The following is a 14,883-nucleotide window of genomic DNA, read 5'->3' on the forward strand; positions in this document are numbered from 1 at the left end:
CACTTCCTACAAAAAAGAGTGGGGGGTATGGGAACTTAAAGTCCCCTTCCCTCTACTTCAAGGGATTACAGTTTCACTTAATTTCCCTGCAATGTTTTGTTCTTTGTGGAGGAAAAATGTTGAACTCAGGCAATTCTTAAAATTTCCCTTACAAGACAAAACTGAACCTGAGTTCTGAGCTTCTGTGGAGGGAATAAACTGTGTTTGAGAAAAGTTGAAATTTACAAAATATTATGTAAAGCTTGCAGCAAGACCTAGGAGTAGTTTAGCTCATGAGAACATTATTGGTCCGCATTTATAGAAAACTTTCTGACCAAGGCTTTAAAGCACCGACCTACAGGAGGAGCCACTTCTGAATTCAGAAACAAGACGCAAGGAGGCTGACTTGTGAGGGAGATCCAAGGGACACAGAGAGTCAGACTCATAAAGCTGGAAGCTGGAAAGAATATCACCCAATCCTGCCCGGAGAAGAGACTTGTCCACGATCTCCAGACTTAAACACCTGTACACATGGGGAAATGCCAAGAGGTCATCCAGATCCCAGGAGAGCCCAGTTCCTTTCCAGGACATCCAGGCTGCTCCTGGGCAGCTATAATTTGAGAAAAGGTTGGCTGTCATCGAGCCCCCACTGGCCTTTGGACACCTTTCCCATGGCACTGAGCAGCTTGAGACATCTGCCTGTCTCTAATTCTGGAATCTTCAACAAGCCTTCATTAACAGAGATGCAGACAGCAAAAGCTGGACCATACCTGGCCCCAAGGAGAAAGCAAATAAAAAGCATTTTAAGTGGGGGTGGGGAGACTACCAGCAACTGGGCAGATCAGGAAATGCCTCTGTAGGAAGCTTCCTGGAGCTAACCCTGGAAGGGCCAGGCAGAGGAAGCGGTCTGTATGAAGAGATGGAGCCAGAGATGGGATATGGTGTATCTTGGCTGGAAGATGCCCAAAAAGGGGAGAGTGGGGGGGAAAGGGGAGAGGTAGCATGAAATTGATCTAGGAAGCCAAAGAAGAGTTTTGAGGTCGGAGGAGCTTGCATTTTATAACAGAGGTACATAGGGACATATGGATGCTTCTTGAACAGAGTTCTTATTCTTATACAGCCCAAGTCTATCTCGGTACCTATTTCCGGATCCTGCTACAACCAGCCTTTTTTCAGAGGGTCCTAGAGTGGTATAGACATAAATCAAATGTTTCCCAAAATCTCTTGTTTTATATGATTATGGAGTTCCATCTGGCATAAATGTGGATTTATGAGAAAATCCCAATGCCAACAACATTTTTGGTCTAAAATATTAAATAGGAACTTATTTTATGAATCAAAAATGTTACATAAGGGAACTTTTCAATAGGAAAATATGCCTAATTCTTTTTCTCTTTTGCTCCTTAATGTACTAAACTGTTTTATCCAAGGCTATCCCACACACCCAGACACCCTGATTGGTTCCATCAATTTATTTCCAGCCAGAAAAAGAGCTCTAGCCAAATTCAACTGGGAAATGCGATCCTGAGCCATTCTGGAAGCAGACTGGCTGATGTAACATAGGAAAGTACCCAGATGTGTCCACACCCTCTGTGGTGTGTCCCTAATATCAGACCACACACACAACAAGAAAGTGTGTGCCAACAGCAGCCACCCAGGGACCCTGGGCCTTTCAGAGGCCCAGGACCTGCCAACACTGCTCCAGGGGGGTATCCCTGATGCACCTGGGAATCCGGAAGGTGAACCGTATTATTCTATTCAAGTCACTTCACATAAACATGCACACAGATAACTAGGTCAGCAATGAAAGGGACCAGAGCACCCTCCGGTAATCCACACATCTCACCTGCAGCAAGTCCCAAACCTAATAAACTGCACACAAGTAACAAACCGCCATGGACATTTCCTGCATCTGCCTAGAAGAGAGCTCAAATTCAAAAATTCTAATCCCAGTGCAGCAGATGCAGGGCTACAGTCTCAGTGCATGCAAAGCAGGGATACAATCTATGCTAAAAACTGGGGAGATAAAAAGCAGGAAAGTAGGCTCAGCAGCTTCTGAAAGGGAGTCAGAAATACTCAGAGATGGAGGCGAGGGAGCAGAGCCCTGAAGGCTTAGCAGACAGCCCAGCCAGAAACATGGGGAATGATAGTTCACCCTGATGAGAGCTAACGTTCCTATGGCACCTATTCTGTGCTAAGCACTTTAAAATCATCATCTCACCTAATCCTGACAATAACCTGAAAAAAACTTATGTCTTCCATTTTACAAATGAGGTAACTGAGGCAGACAGAGGCAAAGGGTTTGCCAGGAAAACTCAGTGAGTGTCTGAGGCTGGACTGGATCCCCCGCTCCCTGCTTGAGAATGGCCATTTAAGAGATCATTAGTAACTTTGGAGAGAGCTACTTAAGTGGAAAGATATTTCAAAAGTCAGAGAGCTTAGAAGAGAGGAAGTAGAGGAAATAAACATCAATGGCTTTATTAAGGAATTTAGCCACAGAAGGAAAAAGAAATCTCAGATAATAGCTAGCAGAGAGAGCTAGGCTGGATCGAGTGAGGGTGTTTTAATGAGGGGAAACTTGACTCTGTTTGCAGGCAAGAGGGGAGGAGCTGATAGGCAGAGACACTGAATTGGGGGGTGGGGGGGGAATGTGAAGGGAGAGAGGGGCAATTTGCTGAAGAAACCAGGAAAGGATGGGATCATCTGTGGATATCGAAGGATTTGTCTTGGCTAGGAGAAGGACCTATGGAGAATAGATTACATGAAAACTGAACATGAAGAAACATTCGTTATTCCCACTGTCTAACACAGAGCCCAGAGGATGCTTAACTAGGTCAGCCCGTGTAGGTTGTATAACATAACAACTTGAGGACAGGGAGAAGAAACCAGAGGACAGCTGTGCCTTGGAATTTGCTCCCAGAGGCTTCTATATACCATAGAGTATCCCAGTGATCTAGTCCAATCCAATTTCACATGGCCCAGGAGAAGGGACTTGAACCCAGTCCCTGATTCCTATTCCATCTCTTTCTGTTTTTCTGTGCTACCTCCCTTTGGAAAATGTCCAGGCAAGGCTTTCTTTTTCACGATGTAGGAAATAGGAAGTTATGCCTGTTTTTGTTTTTAATATTTTGATAACTATTTCAAATGATCCCATTTGTAATCCTGTATTTTATTTTATGCTACTAAAAATATCATCCTAAGAAGGGATTCAACCTGAGGTATCATCAGATTGCCTGCCAAAGGGGTTCACAAAAATGGTGAAGACTCCCTGCTTGAATCCTCTCTTGCTTTTAAAGATGAAGGTAAGAGGAAGCTAGGTGGCCCAGTGGATAGAACACCAGTCCTTAAGTCAGGAGGACCTGAGTTCAAATTTGACCCTGGGCAGGTCACTTAAGCCCAATTGCCTCAGGGGAAAAAAAGTAAAGATGAAGGTAAAACTTAGGGAGGGCCTACAGTGAGGTACCAGAAGAGGGAGCCAACAGGATAGCATTGAAGAAAAAGGCAAATGGGGGAAGGAATCAGGGAAAACTTCATGAAGACACTACCTGAACTTGAAGAAGATTCAGCACTTTTGATGGTGGCCAAGAACTGAAATCAAAGTAGAAATCTAGCAACAAGGGGGCACACAGTAGAGAGATGAAAGAACCAAGAGGGAGGAGGAAGAGGAAGAGGAGCATAAGGAGCAGCAAAGCTTGGGAAGGATAGACTGGCGGAGAAGAAAGGGTGGCTGATGGAACCAGAAGCTGGAGAGAGTCAAGGTGGATCGGGCTGGCTATGTGTCCAAGCAATTGGCATATAATGAGAGCAGATTTAATCATGATGAATCAGAGACCACATTACTAGGGCTGAGGACTGCATAGAAGAACAAGGAAGAAGGATACAGAGGAAGCCAGAATAGAAAATTCTTTCATGGAATTTGGCAGTGTAAATATACATGCAGATGATTTGCCAGACCACCTATCCAGCCCTCACCTCTCTCTGAACTTCTAGACATGGATCTCCTAATGACTATTGGACATCTCAGGCTGAATGTCCTACAAGCATCTCAAACTCAACATTCCCAAAACTGAATTTTCCTCTCAATGCTCCTCTCTTACTATCAAGAAAATCACCATCCGTCTCTGATGGGCAGGGGACCAAGACTGGGGCCAGAGCCATGAGCCCTGCATGTATAACGCCTGAGTTTTCAATATGGTGGTTAGTTTTGCTGAAATTGTTGGGTTTCTTTTTCACTTATTCATTGGCTTATTTTTCATTTATTTTTCACAAAATAATTCATGATAGATTTCAGTCAGAGAAATGATTGAGAACGTCACAGACAATGGTCACATCTCAGGGACAGGAAAGCCCAGGACCAGCTCAGGGAATAGCCAGGACTGTCGTTTGGTAGGAGAAGAACTTGAGAAGCCATAAAACAGGACAGACCCAGCACCATGCTTTGGGGGGAAGAGGGAAAGGCTCAAATTCTAAGCCAGAGACAAGGCATGGCCACCACTAGACAAAGACACGAAGAGAACGAGAGGCAGAGTTGGCTGGATCCATCCCTTCCTGTCCTATTTGAAATCTGCAGAAAATCTCCTTGGCAGCACAATTCAGGGGTACCGAGGGGCCACGAGCCCCCTTTGTGATGTGTATGTGGACGGGCACTGTCCTATAGGTGAAGGGGCCCAGGAGGCAGTGGTCCTTGGCCCCTCGCTGAGAGCCATCGCGTGGGCCACATTCCCTTCGTGCCCTAAGAGGGGCATGCTACTATTTCCCCTCAAACTGCCCTGGCTCTTTCTGGATTACAAAGCAGCCACCATTTCACCAAAGCCTCCCAGTAACCCAGTATGCTTAGCGATACAGGTGGGCTTTTTCTTTTTTCATGCTTTGTTACAAGGGCTGACTCTAAAATAGGGAAGGGTAGAAGATACCTTAGGAAATGTAGGTGATGTAAAAACAAAAGATCTCAAGAGAGGATTTTTAAGCAATAAATCCCTGGCCCAGGATTGTTCTCTCCCTTTTGAGGAAGCTGAGATTCTGAGGGTAGACTAGCCCAGGCTTACACAGCAAGGGGAAGTGGGAGTCAAGGCTCCACCAGTCCCTCTCCATGTCCTCGCTGATACGGCTGCGTCTGACAGGCCGCTCTGATGGAGAGTGAGGGAAGTAGAGGCAATGAGCAGGACCCCAGCCCAGGGAGGGGGCGGAGCCCCCGGAAATAATGCATGCTTTTCCTTCAGTGAACTCACTAATCAGTGTAAGACAGTCCTGCTAGCATGATGTCAATCACACCTGTTCCCTATTAAGTTCTAAATGCTCTTATCAAATGTTTAGTCTGGGAAAGTGTTCCAGATTTGTCAGGTTAAGGCTGCTGGAATGTTAGGGCAATCTGTTTTCACACAGTAATCACACTAAAAGTAACAGCTTATAGCCCAATTAACACGTCACCCCCCAGGTTGCTGTGATGATGAAGTTATCCCTACATCAGGTAAAGGCCAATGTTACTCCCCCTACCTGGGAAGCCCCTCCTCCCTTCCTCCACCCCCAGCATTCCCATCACCACCTGGACTGTAATTCCCACCTTTTCTGCCTCCCTCCATCCCAGAGTTCTCTTTGGGTGGTCTACCCTGAAAAGACCCTCGTGTGCCCAAGGGGCTGGCACCTCCCCTTCACTCACTGGCCAGGCTCAGTTTATCGGCTTAGCCGGTTCCAGTTCAGGAGAGGGGCCTGGAGGAGAGTCTGACCTCTGTATTGTTCTCTCAACATCACCACTGCTCCCTCTCCCTCTCCCCCCACTTATGACCTGCTCATGGCACAGAGTATTGGAGTATTAACAGATATTTACTGAGTGAACCCTCAGCCAGGCTCAGTGCTGGGAATAAAAAGAAAAACAAATAATGACGCATCTCTACTTGGGAGATGCAAGTAATACAAATGGAGGTCAAGGGGCTAAGTGCTCCCAGCCTGGAGAAGCACCCAGGTTCTAGGGCAGCTTTGGACGTCCTGGCCAGGTTCCCCAGCGAAGGCCCAGCCTCTTTCCCCAACCTCTGACTCCCAGCTCCTTCGCTAGGACCCGACACCCCCCGGCCTCCTGAGGGCTGCCCCCAGTACCTTCCCTCAGCCCCTCGGCCTTGGACAAAAGTAGGCTGGAGGCTCTCACGGACGGGTGCCCGCCATCACTCTCCTAGCCCTCCCTGGAGCAGCCCCCCTGCAGGAAGCCCCCCGAGGTTTCCCTCGTCTGGTATCACAGAACTGGCATTTCACGTGCCACAATCAAGCGCAGCGAAGGCCCTGGGCGGCAGCGTGGGGGCCAGGACGGAAAATCCCCAAGTCTCTGCTTCGGGAATCGGGGAAGGGCCGGTCCGTCCTTTTGGCCCCTTTCCCAGGGGAGGGGGAAGGGCAGAAGAGCACATGGCCTCTCTTCCCCCACCAGTGGGGTGTGAGCCCCCTGAGCCCTCCCCACCACCTCTCCCACAAGGGGGCGCTCACAGAGCAGTCATTTGGGGGAAAAACGGTTCTGCACCCCTTCTTCTGGTAACAAACGGCGGGAAGGAATGAAGTGTTGTTCTTAGTCCATTTTACTCCTCCCCTCATTTCCTGTATACCGCACGGGTTAAAAATGACTTAAATAGTGACATGAGGAACATAAGTGTGAGCATCTGCTCTGAGCTCCCCACTGACATCTGAGGACCCAGCTCAAAGACCCCTCTCCTGGGAAGGAAGCGTTCCCCACCACAAGGGAGCCCCCGGGGGCCCCCAGAGCGCCTCCCCTCCACCATCCGAGAGACCCCCAGCCCCGTGACACGATGGTGACTGGGATTCTCCCCCCACAGGAGGGAGAATGTGGGGTCTGCACCGCAAACCCAGCACATGTGGTCAGCCTGAACCCCGGCCCCTGCTTTCTTCCGGACTCCTCTCCTGATTTCAGCAAGGGGACAGCGTCAGTCACCACACAGAGCTGCCCGCCAGCTTCTGGCCCATGCCAGACCACCAACACACAACCAAATGTACAACCGAACCCTCAAACTGCCAACCGCTCCCCGCCCTGCCCTTCCTTCCCCTCCCCGCCCCTCCCTTTTCTAGAACCGCTATCCAATCGTCCCCACCATTATTTCTGGATAATATCTGTCCCCCTATGGGCCCCACCTCGGTACCTCTCCATTCAAAGAGCCCCTCGCGGCCACTGTTCCTCCATGTGGGGTGTCCCCAGGGAGAACGGAGGTTCCTCAGGGCCAAGGAATGTCCTTTTTGTATTTGTGGGGTAACTAGGTGATACAGTGGCTAGAGCCTTGGACTTCTACCTCAGACACTACACCTGAGATTCTGGGCAACTCAGTTCACCTTTGTTTCTCTCAATTTGCTTTGCACATCTTAGACTGATACAGAAATCCTGGCTCATAATGTCATTACTGTTATTCTCTGAATCCATCTCCCCCCCAAATGCTCCAATTTCTTCTGGATGAAGCATCATTTTCTCAATTCCCCCGTCTGGGACTTTTATAGATCCCTCTCATTCCCCCTCACACCTCACCTCCCAGCTCAGGTCCCTTGGTGCTTCCCACCCGGCTGCCCGCTGTCCCTTTAACCCCCTCTGTTCCCCTCCCCCATCCCAGCTTTCCCTTTCTCCCACTCTCTCCTCTAGCCCCACCCCATTATCTGAGCACCCCTAAAGCTTCCCATCAGATTCTATAACCCCTCGATGACTTGAGACAATTGACCTTGAAGGCTGGGCATCCCTTGGGAGCTGTGGGACCACATGTTCAGGAGGTGACCAAGTCTGGGTCAGGTCACTGAATGTAGCAACATAAAAATAATTCAAACTCCATACCCCCAAAGGAGTTTACAAACTGGAAAAGACCAGCAAGAAACTCTCCGGAGATGTCAGGCTGGCCCAAGAGCCTGATTCTTGAGTTTTATGATTGGCTCCAGGAAGAAACAGACTTTCCTGGTATTTTAAGAAACATCTAGTAATAATATTCCCTTGAGGGAGCAGAGTTTGGGTCTGGTGGAACTGGCTTATTTAAAAAAAACAATTCAACAATTTAAAGATAGATTTTTAAAATAAAGTGACTCCTCGCCCTATTCCTGGCCATATAGAATAATTCCCATTTTGTGGGGCTTGAGAGCTAACAAATGCTTTCTCCACAATGAGACAGCAGTGAAGGTCCAAGCATAATGGGGGGAGAGGAGAGACACTGCTGGGGCTAAAGTCACTGAGGCAGGTGGGAGGGACCCCAGAAGATGACAGACATACAGACATATATCTGTACACAGATATACAGGGTGACAGGAGTCTGGGGTCTAGATGAGCGATGTCCAACTCAAACAGAAACCAAAGCTGCTGCCCCATACAGGAGGATCTCTGAGGGCCACTGACTCAGAAAACCCACATATTAGCATTCTCTATATTTGACTCGATTTTTATTTATGGTGCTAAGTATTTCCCAATGACATCTGAACCTGGCTCAGGCTACACTCAGCAGCGAGAGTTTGACCCTTCTGCTCCAGCCAAACTGCAGAGGCTTGGAAGGAGAAAAGGCTTAGGGGAGGGCAGGGAAGAGGTCGTAGGGTAGGTGGACAGAATGGCAGACTGAGCTCGAGATGTTCACTCGAGAGGGTGCATCCTGCCTAGATCTATAAGTTCTGGGTGACCTTAGAGGGACTAGATGATCCCTCTCTCCTCCAAAAAACCCTCCATTTCAGGTACTCAAGCTTGTAAAGAACGGACAGTCCTGGGCTTCCCAGGTGTAACCTGCTGGGCCCAAGCCTGGAGGACATTTATGACTCAGGAAAGCAGGGCTGTGGGAGGTCCCTTGAGGAGAAAGGTCTAACTCTGCGACTCCATTCCGAATCACAGGCCTCATCACTAAATCCCTGAGGGTTGCTCAGAATAACCCACAGAACAATCTAAGGCAGCTCAAGCCCAGCCGTGTAAAAGGATTTTACGGGAAGTGAACACTCCTACCCTGGACAACTCAATCTCAGCCAAAGAGGAACATCTAAAGTTAGAGGGAGGGAAGAGGAAAAACATACACGGTCGGGACAGTCAGGACACAAGGCATGGCCACAAAAGTCAGGTCAAAGACCCCGGAGGCTGCCTGCCCTGCCTAGATAACCTTTGTCAAAGCTCACTCATCCCTTCTCTTTTAATAAAAGGGTACGGCTATATATAGCACTATTAGGCACAAACTTGGCTGGTTGCTAGGTTTGGGTTTTTTTTTTTTACTTAGGTTTCTGGGAGCACCCTGGTGACAATGTTAAAACACAACTTGTCACTAAAATATAAAACCAGACAAATGTCTGGGGCTGGCAGGTTGGGTTCCGGGTTTAGTAAAAGCCCAGGACTTGGAGGAAGCAATGGCAACATAAACCGCAGCTCTGACCTTTGCCAGCTTGGAGATTGGGCAAGGATCTCACCTCTGAGCCTCGATTTCATATTATCTGCAAAGATAATAGGATAATTGGACTTACAAAGTGATTGACAAACTCAAAGGACTTCAACCACTTAAAAGGCCTTTGGGATCCTCAAGCCCAAGGCTCTTCACCTTTCAGTGAGTGCTATCCACCTCCGGCACAACATCAAGCAGGGGCCCCCCAGCCACAAGCAAACTTGGGGTATGCTTTGGTTCTGAGTCCATATTGGAGGACATGCTCAATTTCAGTTAGAGGTTAATGAAAATAAAGGCGTCTTTTTTTTCATCCATAAGCTCTGGGTGGTCTGAGAACTCCTAATCTAGTAAACCCTCTCATTTTTCCAGAAAAAGAAATTGCAATTCAGATACATGATACTTGGCAAAGAGTCTAAATTACAGACCTGGGATCGAAACCCAAACCATCCGACACAAATCTAGAGCTTATTCTTCTAGAAAATCCTGCCAATAGTCTTGAAGTACTCTGAAAATTATCTAGAATTTGTTTCTGAGCTAGTGTTCATTAAATATTCTTTGAGAACAGTCATACTGTTTTTCTAATCTTCCCCTTTATGATCCATTTTTTAAAAGATGAAGGGAAAAAAAAAGACAAAAATAATCTAAAGATTAAGAAAAAATGGGATTTACATATTATTTCCCTCTTCAACATGTTACATATATATTTTCACTTAAATTAAAAATTTATAAAAATTTTACAAAAAAATTTAATACTGGGATAGTATACAAATTAAATTTTGCAATAAAAAATAAAAATATTTTTGATGCAGGAAGTAGTTTAAGTAGAATATCGGCTTTGGGCCAATTATTTTGTTATTCTTTCTTTGGTTTGGTTATTCTTTCTTTAAATTAAAAAGGAAGGAAAGAAAGAAGAAAGGGAGGTCGAAGTTATAAAACCCAGCTGTGGAGTTCACAATCTTTGATCCTAAACCCAGGGAACACACCCATGAAAGAAACAACTTTCTTCTTCCAGAAGGGAAGCTAGAGGAAGCTCAAGACAACAGCACTGACGAAAGCCAAAGTCCAAAGGCCTGGAGCACAGAGACCAAGGAGCTTCCTCTCCCACCAAGGGCTGCCCAGGAGCTGTTGGCAGGATGATCACTTAGAGGAGGGAAACCTCCTCTGGAAGCAGCATTGCTGGGACTCAGTCCATGCATCCCTACAAGCAAATGCTGATCCCATTCATTCATCTCTCCTCATTGAGGAGGTAGAGTGTGGCTCACTGTAAGAAAAAAAACCTTCCCAAGACTAAATGTGGATCACAACAAAGTATTTTCACTTTGTCATCGTCATAGTTTACTTGCTAAATTTTTTCTTTCTCATTTTTTCCCTTTTGATCTGATTTTTCTTGTGCAGCACGATAAGTGCAGAAATATGTATAGAAGAATGGCACATGTTTAACCTATATTGAATTACTTGCTGTTGAGGAGGGGGGGAAGGAGAAAAATTTGGAACCCAAGGGTTTACAAGAGTGAATATTGAAAACTGTGTTTGCATATATTTTGAAAAAGAAAAAAGCATTAGAATAAAAAAAAACCTTCCATAAGTCAGAGCTGCCCAAAGGGTAATGATGAGCAGCCTCAGTATCCAGCCCCCATGGAGATTGAGCCTTACCATCCTGAATCCCTTCAGAGGGAGGGCAGGTGCAGGACAAGTTCTGGGCTGAGTCCCTTGCTCAGCAAGTCCTGGAACGGCTGCCTCTAAGAGACTGGTTGGGGAGGGAGGCTATGGGTCTGAATGCTGTCGTGGACCTTGGACAAAGCACTTGTCTTGGAGTCCAGTCCCTTTATGCATTAAATGAGAGTTGGGCTAGATCATAGAGTCAAACCCCCAGGTCTGGCCCAGACCAGATGAATTTTTTTTCTTTCTTTTTTTTTTTTTAAATAGTTTTTTTTTTAATTTTTCAAAAAATATGCATGAATGAGATAAACCAAATCATCTCCAACGGAGCAGTAATTAACTGAACCAGCTACGCCCAGAGAAAGAACTCTGGGAGATGACTAAAAACCATTACATGGAATTCCCAATCCCTATATTTTTGCCCACCTGAATTTTTGATTTCCTTCACAAGCTAATTGTACAATATTTCAGAGTCTGATTCATTTTGTACAGCAAAATAACGTTTTGGTCATGTATACTTATTGTGTATCTAATTTATATTTTAATGTATTTAACGTCTACTGGTCATCCTGCCATCTGGGGGAGGGGGTGGGGGGTAAGAAGGGAAAAATTGGAACAAGAGGTTTGGCAATTGTTAACGCTGTAAAGTTACCCATGCATATATCCTGTAAATAAAAGGCTATTAAATAAATTTTAAAAAAATATGCATGGATAATTCTTTAACATTAATCCTTGCAAAACCGTGTGTCCCGATCTCCCCCTTTCCTCCTAGACAGCCAGTAGTCCGGTATATGTTAAACATGGTAGAAATGTGTTAACTCCAATATTTGCACATATATTTATACGCTTATTTTGCTGCACAAGAAAAATCAAATCAAACCAGAAAAAAAAAGAAAGAAAAAGAAAAGGCAAACAACAACAAAAAGTGAAAGCGCAATGTTGTGATCCACCCTCCGTCCCCACATCGGGGGTCTCTGGCTCCCCGGAGGTCGGGGTCAGGGTTTTAGACAGCGGCTGCTCGGGGGGCCCCAGCGAGGCGGATGTCCCCTCGGGTCTTACAAAGGGGGAAACTGAGGCTCACCGAGGAGCCGCCGTAGAGCAGGGGGTTGGGCGAGGCTTAAAACAAGACAAATGGGGAAACTGAGGCCCAGAGAACCGGAATCAGAACGTCAGGATCAAGAGGAATAGTGGGGACGCCCTAGGCCCGGCGCCACCCTGTATGAAGGGAAACTGGGCGAGGAAAGGACCAAAAGGCAACCTGGCACTCGCTACGTGGCGACCGCCTGTAACCTTTGCCCGCTCCAAGGCCCCTCCCTCCGAGGCAGAAAAGGATCCCAGGCGCCACAAGTCCCGGCATGCCCCGCGTGCCCACGGCACTGTAAGCGGTGTCCTGGCCTTCCTGATTCCACCCTGAACCACAAGTCCCGGCATGCCACGCACGTCCGGAGGTCCCGGCTTTCCTCTGTCGCCGCCGGGGGACAACAAGTCCCGGCATGCCCAGCGAGCCCCGGGCGCTCGGGATGTGGAGTGGCAGCGCGAGGCACGCCGGGAATCGTAGTCCGGGGGTCCCCGAGGCCGCAGGCTCGGCACTTGCCTGGACAATGCGGGAGCACTGGGTGCCCTTGCCGGCGCCGGGCCCGCCCAGCACGAACACGACGAGAGGCTTCATGAGGCGAGGCTGGCGGAAGTTGAAGTTGAGGGTCCGGAGAAGCAGGTGGCGGACGCTCGGTCCCGCGGCCCGAGGCGGCTGCAGCAGGAAGGGCGGCGGGAGCGCGAGGCCGGAGACGCAAAGGCGGAGGCAGCAGCTCAGCATGCGCCAAACCTAGACTGCCGAGGACCGAGCCTCTGGCCGCCTAGAAAGAGGAGGAGCCCGGGGAGGGACGCGGAGGCGAGCGGCCTCGGGGCGGGGCCGGGGCGGGGCTAGGGAGAGCGGGGGCGTGGCTTAGGGGCTGGCGGAGGCGGGGACGCGCGGAGCCCGCCGCGCTCTCCTCCTCCTTATCCCCCTAGAGAGAAGCACGAGGGCCCTCCCGCCCCGGGAGTGAGTGCCCGCCAGAAGGACCTTGGCCACGCAGTTTGGACGGAGCCCTCTGTCCGGCGGGTTGGCCGCTGAGCACAGCTTTTTGCAGCCAAGAATGAGGATTGGGGGCCGTGCGGCCCCAAAGCGAGGGCGCAGTACCGCGAACTCCCGGGAGAGGCGCTGGCCTCCCTGAGCGCCCGGCTCCCTCCCGGCGCGCGGGTCCGGATGGGCTGGGGGGGGGGGGGGGGGGGGTGTGCCTCCGAGTCCCCGGGGCTGCCGGGAGGCGCCCCTTTCTTGCCTCCTGAGGCCCGAGCCCATCCAAGTCTGTCCAGTCCCACTGGTGAGCGCCGCGCTTTCTGCCCTCTCCGGGTCTCCTCAATCACCCCAATCGCGGGTAACCGACGGAGAGAATCCCTGACCGATAAAGCTCGGCTCCTCCCGTCTGCTTTGTGAGGGACCCGCCCCCAGAGCAGCTGGGACTTTCTGGACGGGGCCCGGCCCGCCTTATCGCCAGTCTCCTCCCAAGTCCGCCTTTGGAGCGAGGGCTTCCGGCGGAACTGCTGTGACCGGTCTGAGAAAAGAACCCTTGCCGAGGGATCCGGTGTCACCATGGGGGGAAGCTGGCTGGCGTTCGCCCCGGAACGGCGGCGGTAAAGGGGGCGCGGAGCAGGCGGAGGACTTGGTGGCTCTCTTGGCACCCGGGTTGTCCGTCTCCTCCCACCCCCTCACGCAGCCTCCGCCTTGGCTTGGACCTCCATGACTTCTTACCCAGCCCGTGGCTTTATCTTTTTTGTTAGCGCCCAAATCCTTCTATAGATAATGGCAACAGTTATTGGCTTTTCACAGTGAATGCAAAGACAGTTTCCAACATCCACCCTTGCAGAGCTTGATGCTCCAATTTTTTTCTCTCCCTACCTTCCCCTTCCCCTAGACAGCAAGAATCCGATACAGGTGAAACAGGTGCAGTTCTTCTAAGCACATTTCCACATTTATCCTGCACAGGAAAAATCGGGTCAGAAAGGAAGAGGAAAAAAGCAAGCAGCAGCAATAGAAGGTGAGAATGTTCATGCAAGTCTCTCCAGGCCTTTCTGAAGTCAGCCTGCTCATCATTTCTTATAGGACAATGTAACGCCGGAGAAACTGAGGCAAGATAGAGATTGGAGAGTTTTAGTATTTTATTTAAAAGGGACAGATTTACCGGGACCAAATGGACCCATGGTTGGGTCCCAGGGCTGAAGGAGACTATCATCTCCAAGAATTCAGCAATAGATACATGTGGCTCAGACAGGGGGTAGACTGAGGCAGGGGAGAAGTCAGGGTGCTGAGCGTGGCAACGGGACTCTGACAGGATGGGGCGAGCCATCAGAGATGGGGATGACATAATGGGGGGAGGCTTTCTGATATTCTAAAATATAAGGTCTCTTATCCTTATCAAATATTCTGATCATTAAGAGGGAGGGGTGGTTTGGCAGGATTGAGCAGAACAATTAGAAACCGGGGCAGGACAATTTAGGGAAACTGAGTCAGGATAATAGAAGAAAACCGTGGCATAACACAATAATATTCCTTTACATCCATATACTATGATTTAGTTAACTACTCTCCAACTGACCTGCATCCACTCAGTTCTTTGCCACTACAAAATGGGCTGCTATAAAGGTTTTTGCATATATGGGTCCTTTTGCCATTTTTATGGACTCAGTAGAGAAACTGGTGAATCAAAGGGTATGCACAGTTTGAACATGCCTTTGGGCGTGGTTCCAAATTAATGACTATCTTTTTTTTTAAATTTTATTTAAAAAAGCAATAAAAAAAAAGAAAAAAAGGAATACAAAACAAAATGAAACAAAAGGGAACATT

General features: G+C 48.6%; 1 protein-coding gene across 1 annotated transcript in view; it reads right to left on the reverse strand.

Moving 5' to 3' along the window:
- CMPK1 (cytidine/uridine monophosphate kinase 1) overlaps nucleotides 1–12,907 on the reverse strand; it is a 30,684-nt gene extending 17,777 nt beyond the window's left edge. Inside the window, exon 1 of the mRNA XM_003767168.4 lies at nucleotides 12,601–12,907. Within this exon, the coding sequence (XP_003767216.2) occupies nucleotides 12,601–12,819 (219 nt within the window). The 5' untranslated portion in view covers nucleotides 12,820–12,907. The remainder of the gene's footprint in view (nucleotides 1–12,600) is intronic.
- Nucleotides 12,908–14,883: the final 1,976 nt, after the last annotated feature.

The sequence above is a fragment of the Sarcophilus harrisii genome, chromosome 4 (genome assembly GCF_902635505.1).
Source record: "Sarcophilus harrisii chromosome 4, mSarHar1.11, whole genome shotgun sequence".
Taxonomy (NCBI): Eukaryota; Metazoa; Chordata; class Mammalia; order Dasyuromorphia; family Dasyuridae; genus Sarcophilus; species Sarcophilus harrisii.